This window comes from Arvicanthis niloticus, chromosome 12 (genome assembly GCF_011762505.2).
Source record: "Arvicanthis niloticus isolate mArvNil1 chromosome 12, mArvNil1.pat.X, whole genome shotgun sequence".
Taxonomy (NCBI): Eukaryota; Metazoa; Chordata; class Mammalia; order Rodentia; family Muridae; genus Arvicanthis; species Arvicanthis niloticus.
Genome location: NC_047669.1, coordinates 43,452,953 through 43,465,362, shown reverse-complemented (window position 1 = coordinate 43,465,362; position 12,410 = coordinate 43,452,953). Strand labels below are relative to the sequence as shown.

Here is a 12,410-nt window from a genome sequence, read left to right as displayed (position 1 = left end):
TTGCTATTTGGAATAAGGAATAAACATTTTATCGAAAATGTTTTTAGCATTCTATTTTACAGTCTTGTATTAACACAATAATAATTTTATAATAGGATGTTCAAACTTTACTTGTAGATAAAGAAGGATGAATCTACATTAATGGTTTCTTTTGCCAAAGGGCTGCTGTGGGCATATGAGTAATAATAACACAAACAGTCAACAATTTTTCATAGTCTATATAATTTATCTGTTGATAACTAACAGCTTACTCTACTTTTTGCAAAGCTATTTTTCTTTTAGTTAATTGTCGAGGGGAATTAGGACTTGTATCTCCCTTGAGAATATCAAACAGAGGTTCAAATCCTCTTATGGTAAGCTTAAGATGAGGTTTTAGCCAAATATTATCTCTTAACTTTTAAAAATCATTAAACACAAATCAAAAGCAAACCATTTCCTTTTTGCATGTACACCTGCAAGCCAGAAGATGGTGCTAGATCCCATCACAAATGGTTGTGAGCCACCATATGATTGCTGGGAATTCAACTCTTTTAGTTATGAGTCTAGCCTTTAACGGCTGAGCCATCTCTCTAGCCCTAACTATCTTTTTTTTTAATTGGAATTTTCTGTGCTACAATCTGTTTGGGATATAACTGAGGTCTCAAATATTGAAAAGATACTGTCTTTGAATCTTTTCTGGAGCAACTAGTACTCCAAATTTACTGAATGCAAACCTAACACCTTTACCAAAAATATAAAGGGATGCTATAAAAACAAACTTCTAGATCTATAATAATTATATACGTATTTACTGAAATGGCAGCTGGAGTAGGCAAGTCAGGCTGTAATGCTCCATTAGTTTTATGAATCTTAAGTTTGAACTTTGTTTTGGATTAATTCAATAAACCAATTTTTTTTTTAGCTGAGTGAGAGTATCAGATGAATGCCAAGCTGAAGGCAATCTTCTAATAATTGTTACATAATTTAAGATTAGGTCTCTTGCTAGTAATAGACTGAACCCAATATATATTAGAGGAACCAAAGCCATCTTGTCCTTTCTCTTTCTTAACAATTTGGAAGGAAGCAGATGCAAAGGAAAAAAACAAGTTGAACAATTCTTTTTCCAGCAGGTAGTTACAGTGCCATGGGGGAAGCAGCCATTATTTAAATTTCTCCAGCATAATCATTACAACTCTTGGCCCTGAAGACTGTTGTGAATGTCTTTGGGCCTGAGGCTGATCCGTCTCCAAGGAACAAACTAGGCAACAAACAAATTCCAGAAAACAACCTTCAAGGGGCTGGTCAGGATGTCAAAGGCCAAAAGAGTATTTGTCACACAAGCTTCTGCTGCACCCCATTGTATATCAACTTAATTCAAATGTAGATGTTTTTAATCATGGCCTATATCCTGAGGCCTGGCCCAGAGATTATCTTTCCTGCACCAAGGACAAATTTCTGTCATGTGACCGGATTATTTGCTTGTGCCTCTATTTTGGGACAGTCATTTTAAAAAATGACTTGAATCTCCACATTTTAAAACATTGTTTATCTTTACAGTTCTGTGCAAGCATTGCTTGTACAGTGGTCCCTTGTAAGGCAGCAGCCATGGACAGACCCTGATGGTAAGAGGGCCCAATTTTAGTGCAAAGACGAATGTATCCATGTAAGTCTGTCTTTGCTTTGTGCAACAGGCTGCATTAGCATTCTCATAAGCCAGATGTGTAACAAGGAATTCTTGTTTGAGGATCTCCAAAAAATTCTACCAGCTGCTTTCAGCAGCCTGTCCACGAATTTCTGGAATGGTTCCTCAGAACCCTGTTTAATACTGAATAAATTTCCACTAAGATCCCCTTTAGTAGGTAATTGATTTCAAGCACAGCAGGCAGCCATTGCAATCTATGCATACACTCCTGCAGGCAGTTTAACCTGATTAGCATTACCTTCATATTTACCTTCTCATAGAAGCATGTTAAGATCCCAATCTTCATTGCCTGCCTGGGCATTCATCATGGAGGTTTTCTTACTGGTATCACACCATTTTGAGCTCCAAAGCAAGTAATCTCCTACTGACAAAGTAGCCTTACATATAGTTTTCCAATATTTGGGCATTAAATTTGCTTCTACCACAGTATCAAATAAAGCTTGTGTGAAGGGGTCAGTAGGCCCATATTGTGCCACAATTGTTTAACTCTTTTATTTAACTCTACCTGCTCTAGCCTTTCTTCTATAAACATAAGCGAGTCAAAAATTCTCAAGCTCACAATTGAACTGCCTGTCAGCTGCAGCCAAAGGAATGTTGGCAGTTAACCACATTTTTAAGTTTCCTTTGCAATATTAGCATATAACCATAATTTTTGGAAACAAAATCATTTTTTAACAATGTAAGCAATCTATTTTCTCTAAAATCAACACCAAGTGGATTACTTTTATGTTACAAAGTTTGGCTGCCAGTTCTTATATATGAATGCATGATAGTGCAGCCTTTAATATTTCATTAAATAGACATTGCTTTTAAATCTTTTATACATCTGGTTTTTGAATGACTAACCCTGTGTTACCAGTTTTAAGCAAACTTTTTGTTACCAAAGTTGTAAATTTTTAATCAAACCCAATAACTTATAGGCCAATAATCTATAACCAACATATGTAGAACATATTTACACTTTTAAAACCAATCAGAAACAACAATGAAGTTGCTACACATCTTATATATTTAGGCCAAATTTTCTTGTCTTTTCTAGCTGAAATTTCAAGAGAAAAGCACCTTATCACTGAGATTTTTCTAAGAAAGACAACTCTTCTTTATCATAGAAGCCAAAAAGCTGCTGGGCCTTTTAAAAGCAGCTTATGCTGACAATCAGTTCCTGGAAAGGTTTTTCCAGCTCAGCTCGGCTCTTAGATACAGGTGTAGGGCAACTTATCAACCTCTACTGCGTACATTACAACTGCCTTTAAAACCAAGGTAAACTAGATCAAGGGTTGGATCAAGCAGTTTTAATGATCTTTTTTTGAACATGAAACATAGAACACCATTCATTCATTCAGACAACGAAACAAAAACAGACAATTGACACACATGGACATTGGTGCACCAAGGACAAGACAATAAACAAAGAAAGCAGAACTAAGGATTTCTCCTGTGGAAGCCAGAGAGAAACTCAAGTCGTCTCCTGAATTTTCTCTTGTTCCCAGGAGAGCTCTGAAACAACCTTTTCATTCTTTTTTGCTGACATAACCCAGAGAGAGAATGACTGCTTTTCAAAACCCTTTCTCTCTCTGATATTCAAGATCTAACTCTTTTTCTTTCTTTAGGAGATGTAGCAGTGGCTGTTGATATTTACTCCTCAGTGCCCTGCTTTCTTAGTTTCCCAATTTCTTCTAGCCCTGCTCCTCTCACCTGAAGCAGCTCTCGCAGGCTGCAGGTAAATGCCCCTTTAGAATTCTCCTGGCCCATAATTCACTGTCACCTCCTAGACAAAATAGGCATCGGGTGAACACCTATCTGACCTAGACCATATCCCCTAAAACACACTTCCTGCAAACACGGCCTCCAAAAATTAACTATCTCTAGTATCAATACTGTTTGCTACTTACCAAGTGCGCGGGATACTCTCCTTCTTGTTCCATTTTCCACGGAGCTCCACCTAAGACAGCGTTCCTCAGTTGGTCCCCCATTTTCAAGTCCCACATTGTGCTCGCCAATCTGTAGCTGCCCAAGGCCACAAGTAAACTGGGTTCACCTGAAAAGGGGGCCGGGAATGAAAGGGGACAGAGGACGAGAAGAGATGAAGCCAAGACAAAGTTCCCTGATCAAGGCTCAAAGCTTTAATGTTCAGCTCTCAATTTAAAGGGGAAGGCCCAACCCACAACCCCTCCTGGTTTCAGCTGGAGATGGGTGGGATAATCCATAATTTGTTCCAGGTCAAGGCCGGAGATGTCTCAAGGCAAGCCTAGGGGCAGTTCTGCTTCTGTGTTCTGTGCAGCCAAGATGGGTAACTCCACCTAGATCCTATCACTTGGTCTGTTGTGGTAAACAAGGTCTCTGAGGCCTGTTCAAGGCTTGGGGGGAAGGGCACATAAAATAATGAATGTTCATGCTTTTAACCCAAGATCTTTTCCCAAGCCTCTACAAGGACACAAGGATAGATTTCTCCTGCCTTTGGAAATTCTCTTAAGCATTATAGAATTATCTTGGAGCCATCCCTCACAGGTCAACCTACATTAATAATCATTATTTAATCTTCAATTAATAAAAATAAGAACACGCATAAGCCAATTTTTTTTTACAACCTGACAATTCTACTATTTTCACAGACTATTCCAGATACATACTGGTGTTTGCTTTCTTAGCTACCTTAAGCAGAAGAGATAAATGATCTTTTCCTCTGCTTTCCTTAATGCAACACAGGTGACTTCCCACTTAAAGGATGTCAGACCACGATTAAGATTCCTCTAACACCTACCCCCTTACCTACCTTTCTCTTAGGTCTACAGCAATGGATCACTGCTGTGCTGCCAATCAAACTCTTTAAGGATTAATGTGTGCATTGCCCCCTGTCTTCTTTTGCTGTAAAAAACAAAATGCATTGCAAACATGACAGGGTTCTGCACCCCTGTTATGACTAGTCCACAGGTTCATCTCTATGACAAAAGGAAGGTGGCACTGTTGCACGTCAGATAGAGACTTACCCACCGTCTTTCTTGGATATGCTGGGGTTATGAAGCTGCCTTTGTCCAGAAAACCCAGTTGACTGGACACTTTCAAGACAAGCTTAATTGGGTGATACCGTCCACAGATAACAGCCTTGGGTCCCTTCAGTAACAGATGAACTCTCCTTCTAGGGCCCAATGACTGCTAAACTTGAGAGAATTTACATAGTATTAAGAAAAAAATGTTATGTCTATGTAAATGAATCAAATGCCATTTGAGACTAATGTTTATACCCTTAAAAAACTCTGTGAAGACTTGCACTCAAGATTTCAATCCACTGAGCAATGAAATTGGCTCAATAATCTTGTCTTCCTGGCTATCCCAGCCATTAAACCTTCTGGTGTATGTTGTGTTTTATTTTGATGATTATACAGTTTTTAAAATGGTAGATAGTAGTATACAAAAAAATCATTGCTAATCAGGTTCTGGTTCAGTATCAAGCCATCCCATTCTAGAGGTTGAAAACTTTGGTGACATTTCTACATTAAAAAGTAAAACAGTGCAGAAACCCTGATAATTAAGGTTGAAGTCTTCCATTGCTGGGATAGCCTTCTGACCTTGACAAAAAATGGGGACTCCCTTTACCAGCAGGTCTTCTCCTTTTCTGAACTTGCCTTGGGAGCTCAAAAGCCCCGTACCCTGTAAGTGCTGAATGTTATGAATGCTAGGAATAGCTTTGGTTAGATTTCAGGATTAGCTTCCTTTCTCCTCATAAGAACCTGATCTGCAAGCACCTGAGATTCCTGGAATGCCTCCCCATGAAAATGAAGCATTCCTATTAAACTTTAGTCAATGATTTACATTCACTCTGAAAATGCATTCCCACTCTCCAAGGTTCATATACAGCCTTTGTTCACCCTTAAGAAAGTGTATGAGCACAAGCCTTTTCACCGAAGATCTTCAGAGAAGTCCTTCATCTAAAAGATGTATAACACACTAAATTGGAAAAGGCCTTCCCCACCACCACCACCCTGGCCCTCACTCCCAGCATGACTCAGATCCTGCAGATCCCAAACATTCTGGACTCTGCTTCACTCTTCCAGCCTAGTGTTTGGTGGCACCTGGATCCACTGAGGGAAAAAGCAGAACCCTGAACAACTCATGTGTTGATACTATGTGATATTAAAAACATAGTGAAGAGTACTCGTGGGGCACAGCCAACAGAGGTGAGCTGCATGATGTTCCCTGAATCCTATCTTCCAGGTCTGCCTTTCCAAAGAGACCTGTTGGGCCTCAGGTACATCCATGTAAGATCCTCTCCCAACCAGTCTACTACCTGCTGAGTTCCCCTGGGGACATAGCCAAGAGCAGTGAATTGAGTTCTATCCCCTGAGATCTATCCTCTGGCCCAGTACTCTTCCTGCCTTCCCGAGGAGGTCTCTGGAACATTCAGGTCCACCAAGGACACAGCCAGCAGAGGTGAACAGTGCTCAGTTCCCTGAGCTCCATTGTTATGAGCTCCAGCCAAAAATCAGGGAAATCCAGAAGGCTAAAAGCCAGCATAAGAACACAATCAACTACATTGAGGGCAGTATGGGACCACCAGAGCCCAGATATCCTACTACGGAATGCCCTGGGTATCCTAGTACAGTCAAAGCACAAGAAGATGTCCTTGAATTTAATCTTATAAAGATGGTATTGGCCTTTAAAAAGTAAATAAATAAATCCCTTAAAGGATACAGGAAAATACAATCAAACAGTTGAAGAGAATTAACAAAACTGTTCAAGACCTGAAAAATGGAAATAGAAGCAATACAGAAAACACAAACAGAGGGAATCCTGGAGATGGAAAACCTAGGGAAAGGAATAGGAACTACAGAAGCAAGAATCACCAACAAAGTACAAGAGATGGAAGAGGAAATCTCAGGCATAGAAGATAGGACTGAAAAAAAATCAATATATTATATTGATCAAAGAAAATGTTAAATTTAAAAGGTTCCAGATACAAAACATGCAAGAAATGTGGGACACTATGAAAATACCAAATATAAGAATAATAGGAATAGAAGAAGATTTTCATTTCTTCTACTCTGATTCTATTTCTTCTTCATTCTCTGTTTTCTTTTACTTTCAAAATCATAATATAGTTGTATCGTCTCTCCTTCCCTCTCCTCCCTTTGAACACTCCTATAAAGCTACCCTTGCTCTCATTCAGATCCATGCCCTCTGTTTTCATTAATTGATATTAATGGGAAAGATGATGTCGTCCGTGCTCAGCATTCCTTATTTGTGTAGGTTTCTTTGCACAGATTTGAGGCCTCATGGGATTTCCTCCACACACTTTGAAATGCCTGTTATCCTTTTTGTTTCATGTTTACACAATTATGTTGCCAAGACTTGATGGCTGTAGCTTTTGATGTTACTAGGAGACACACTGTCACAGAACACTACTTGATACTCTGACCCTTACACTCTTTCCCCTCTTCTACAATGTTTCCTGAGCCTTAGCTAGGGGTGTGTTTTGTATATGTGTTGGATGGTCACTACAGCTGCATTTTGATTGGTTGTGGTTTTCTTTAGTGGTCTCTGTCTATTGTAAATAGAAGTTCATGAGGGATGGAAACTATGTTTACCTGTGGGTATGCTGACAAATGTTTAGAGTTTAGTTAGGTATTCTGGTCATTTAATAAAGTGGTAGTTGTAGGTTCTTCAATAATGACTTCACTAGCACTGGGTATTTAGCTAGATATCAAGTATCAAGCATGGTTTTCCTACTGTTGGACCTATTCTTAGGTCCAATTAGAGAAATGTCAAGTACTGTCAAGGTACAAATGCTCCCACTGCATCCTTATTACCTTATTGTACCATGTTGGTCATTGTATGGTTCATAGACATCGTTCCTAGGCAGGATTATTGTTTGCTTCCTTTTGAAGCTTACATGTTACCTTCTGGAATCATGAAATCCTGCTCTCAGGGAAAAGATTTTTCAGGTCAGTTTCAGCTCAGGCCTGATGTCTTCAGTGATAGGGGCTAACCTTCTACCTCTTGGATGCAACCAAGGGGAGCAGCAATAGCCTTCAGTGTTTTATAAATTTTTTTGTAAAACTTTAGAAAGCTCTGATTAATAACTCAAATGAAGGCTTCTCCTGCCCAATGTTGAGGTTTTGTTAGATGGTCTTTGGCTCTTGAAGGGAGTATTAAAATCTCAGATGAAAAATACTCATTTAAACTCTACACACACAGTTATATACAGGCTGGACAAATTTACAGTCTCATCAATGGTGAAGGAGGGTTCCCTTTGCTCCACACTCCCTCCAGAACTTGTAGTCAGTTGTTTTATCCTAAACCAAATTTACCTGGAAAGTCAGTTACATCTAAAAGTTCAGAAGAATCTCGGTGGAATACATTTTTTTTATTATTATTGATTTATAATGTTTTTGTTTTCAAAGGAAAGAAAACATGAGGAACAATTGTTATAATAGGCTCCCTAGCAATGACTTCTTAATTTTTGCATACTATCTGGGGACTGGCTATTCTACTGGGATTCTTTTAGTGGCATTGTGGGTATTTCATTGTTAACATCACAGGTAGCATTTAAGATTTGAAAAAAACAGTATCTTTCTATCACAACTCCTCTTAAGGAAGATTAACTTGAAGGGAGCAATTGTCTGTGTCATCCTTCATCTTAAGAGTTTTTCATGATGATTTAATTTTCACTGCATCCACATCCATGCATCTCTCTGTGTACCAGGATTAGGTGAGGATACAATATTTTATTTGAATGTAATTTTTTAAAAAGTAGAATCTTTTAATACTAAGATTTTTTCATAAAAGTGCTAATATGCAAGGAATATATCTGCTGAGAGAATTTATCTTCAAAATGTAGTAAAAAGCAATACTGATTTGAAAAGAAGTGAAATATCCTGTCTGATCCTCTCAGTCCTTACAGAAACACATCAGATATTTGAGCTCAGTCATATGAATGTATGAAGACCTCTATGATTACCCTTTCAGCTATGCTGCTTATTGACATCAGTGAAAAAGCCTAGGGTTATGGATTGCTGAGAGTATGCTTCTTGGTGAGTCCAACACTTTGCGAGAAAAATTTAAAACAAGGTTCACTAATTGTAGAAAGCAGATAACCCAATAATTTGGGGATATAATTGAGACTCAAAATTTTTGAAATTAAAAAAGGCTTATGTTAGAAGATGCTACAGAGCCAATATGCTGGATATTTTACTAACTAACTAAATATAGTCTGATACTAATATTTCAAATCTTCTGATATCAGATATATTTTGTCCACCTTTTGAGAATCACCGAAGTGTGTGAAACCTTAGCTCAGTCATTTCTGCTCTCAACTATTTCATCATTTGAATAATATTGCTGGAAATATGCAGGAAGGATGAAATCACTATCTGAATAGTTAGTTTTACTGCTGAATACTTTTATGATATTAAATGAGGATAATCTGATGTCTTTGGAGATTTATTGTAGGGTATCATATATAATTATTAAAATTTCCATCAGCTTCTGTTTAGTGAATATGCTACTATGCCCAATGAAACTTCTTTTTTTCTCATAGTCTCAAAAAAAAAAAAGAAAGAAAGAAAGAAAGAAAGAAAGAAAGAAAGAAGAGTAATTTCTATAGTATAATTTCTTTTCTTTTTCTTTCAGAAAAACAGTTTGGCACACTTATAAAATTTTTCCTGTCTCAAGATGATTCATTTTATTTTTTTAAAAATTTTTACTAACTCCCCTTTCAGTTTTCCATATTGTACGTTTTAGGGTGTGGCAGTTATGCTTTGAGAAACCTGTTTCTGTTAGTCACAGATTACCACTAATTTGACAAAGAACTGATAAATATGATATAGAAGCAAGAGGTAAAACAACCAGACTGCTGCTCTTTTCATAGGAACCTAGGGCCTATGAATCAAAAAACTGTCTATGCTCTCATGGAAGTTAGATACTTAGGGCTGTTCTTTCTCTTGTAGATCATTGGCACAGGATTTGAGTATTTGAAGCATATTTTATGTCCATAATCTTGTATAATATATCATAGACATGCTAGATGTATTTGTAAAAATAGAAACATTCTATATTTGTAAGTATTGATTAATGAGCATGTAAGAGAGAAGATGTGATATTAACATTCATTCCATATTGTGTGAAACTTGGTAATATTTTCTTCATCTAAATCTGTTTCGGTGAACAGCTTGAGGCTATGTTATGGAGGTGAACAGGAGCCAGCTGACTGAGTTTATTCTCAGAGGACTAACAGATCGTACAGAGCTGCAAATCCCTCTGTTCCTCATGTTCTTCTTCATCTATGTCACCACCATGGTGGGCAACCTTGGCTTAATTTTTCTCATCTGGAAGGATTCTCATCTTCACACTCCCATGTACTATTTCCTTGGAAGTTTAGCCTTTGCCGATGCCTGTACTTCATCCTCAGTGACACCCAGGATGCTTGTTAATATTCTAGACAATGGTAAGATGATTTCCCTCTTTGAATGCATGGCCCAATATTATGTTTTTGGATCCAGTGCAACCACAGAATGTTTCCTCCTGGTAGCGATGGCCTATGACCGCTATGTAGCCATATGCAACCCTCTGCTCTATCTTGTAGTGATGTCCAACAAAGTGTGTACTTGCCTGATAAGTGGTTCATATATCATTGGTTTTCTGCATCCACTTGTTCATGTAGGTTTGTTATTTAGATTAACCTTCTGCAAGTCAAATATAATAGATCATTTTTATTGTGAGATCCTGCCACTCTATACAATTTCTTGCACTGACCCATCAATTAATGCATTTGTGGTCTTTATTTTTTCTGCTGTAATACAAGCTATTACTTTCATGAGTATTGCAGTCTCCTATGCCCATGTTCTCTTTTCCATCCTGAAAACAAAGTCTGAGAAGGGCAGAAGAAAAGCTTTCTCTACCTGCAGTGCCCACCTGCTCTCTGTCTCTCTGTTCTATGGAACTCTCTTTTTCATGTATGTCAGCCCTGGGTCTGGACCAAGTAAATATAAGAATAAAATGTATTCTCTGTTTTACACCATTGTGATTCCTCTTCTAAACCCCTTCATTTACAGCTTAAGAAACAAGGAAGTTTTAGGTGCTCTGAGAAAAATCATAAAGTCATAAATATTTTTCAGAAAAATTTTGATGTTCATTTATTAAATACATCAAAATTTCTGATCTTAAGTTATCAAGTATAGGAAGCAGATATATTACTAAATGATGAAGTATAATCTTTAGTTTATATAATTTTCATAGAAAAAAATTTAAATCATAAATGTGTACTTTAAAGGCAGTTTTTAATTATTACATTAAATCCATAATGATATATTAAAATTAAATCAGCACATTAAATATATGTAACATAATCAAACTCTGGTCTTTTCAAATAAATTTTATATATAATATGTAATTTTTAATTGTGTGTTGACTATTTATTCCCTAAAGAAATTCTATGTGTCTATGAATACCTTGTTTAAAGTACCTGCTGGTAGCAACTGTAAACATATCAAAAGAAATGATATCTCTCAGATGAATGTTTTTAATTTTGTAGAACATGGAAAACAAATGTATATACAACATCTCATCATCATGTATTCTGGGGTTCAATGGTCAGTTTCTTTAAGTTAAAATGTAATGTAAAGTTCTAGCTTTATGGTTCTTGTAATTATTTATAATTATTTCTATCATATGTAGAATGATATTGTTAGAGAAAAGGCCATTTTTTAACAGAAAGGGAGATATTAAGTGGAAATTTCTGGTTTCTTTGGAGACAGTTGTATCTTTATAATTTTTTTTGGAAGCTGTCTTATGAGAGGATGCTTTGCTGAAGCAGATATGTGAGAGGATATTTTGTTGAAAAGACATGTGGTGTTTTATTGGCGGCTGTCTTTTAAAAGGGCATGTGATGTTTTGTTAATATTTGAGGTGTTACATGATGTTTAGAAAGAATATAAATGTAACTCCACAAACATTATAAGAATGTTCTTGCATTGGTTCACCTTGCAACACTTCGCTGATCTTCACTGACAATTCCCTTGCCTTGGTTGGCCTTGCAATGCTTTGCTGGTCTTCACTGGTCTTTGCCGATCTTCACTTGTTGTGACTTTGTAGAGAAAAGTGCACCAAAGAACTTCTGAAGGTAGTCTGGCTACTTCTTGCCACTTCCTTAGGCTTGCAAAGCTTTATGATTTCTTCTAGATTGAGTCTCTGCTGCTGATTCATGTATGGTAACACTCTTCAACTGAAATGATGATATTCTGACAGTGAAGATTGGAATTGCCCCAAAGAATTACTTCTAAAAAGGTCTACACGTTTCTTGTCCTATTAACCATTTTTCTCCCCTACCTTTGGTCACTGGGTGATAAGGGAGATTGAATGATTTTAGAACCTGTATTAAAGTAGGTTTTGAGAATTCTAACCCTACAGTTCATTGGTGGGGTGGAAGTTGGGGTAGATCAATTCGAAGCCCTGATCTGAGCCTGAGAGATATCTGACTTGATCATTTCACTAACTCTCCTGAACCCATACCACCTCGTTAAGCTATCCAGCACTGCCGCTGCTAGCTTCTCCAATGCTGCAGCCAGTAAGGGCATAAGAAGTTCTCCATCTTTAATATCCTGGATCCAGCTCACCCATACCCATGCCAGCAGAGCCAGCTCTATTATGCTGCCCAGGAGGAGAGCTGCAGGGCCCATTGCAAACAATGAACTGGGAAAGCTCTCCCTCTCTTATGTCCCTAAAGGTAGCACATCTA

At 37.5% G+C, this 12,410-nt stretch overlaps 1 protein-coding gene across 2 annotated transcripts; it reads left to right on the top strand.

Annotated features, from left to right (window-relative positions):
* The first annotated feature begins 8,249 nt into the window (after positions 1-8,249).
* On the top strand, positions 8,250-12,068 carry LOC117718007 (olfactory receptor 5AC1-like). 2 transcript variants are annotated; one of them, XM_076911188.1, is made up of 3 exons: positions 8,266-8,387; positions 8,571-8,709; positions 9,846-12,068. In XM_076911188.1, the coding sequence occupies exon 3, from the start codon at positions 9,860-9,862 to the stop codon at positions 10,778-10,780; it is 921 nt and encodes a 306-aa protein (XP_076767303.1). In that variant the 5' UTR covers positions 8,266-8,387; positions 8,571-8,709; positions 9,846-9,859; the 3' UTR covers positions 10,781-12,068. The 2 variants fall into 2 exon arrangements, with proteins under 2 accessions (XP_076767302.1, XP_076767303.1); XM_076911187.1 differs by lacking the exon at positions 8,571-8,709 and having other exon boundaries at positions 8,250-8,387.
* The last annotated feature ends 342 nt before the right edge of the window (positions 12,069-12,410 follow it).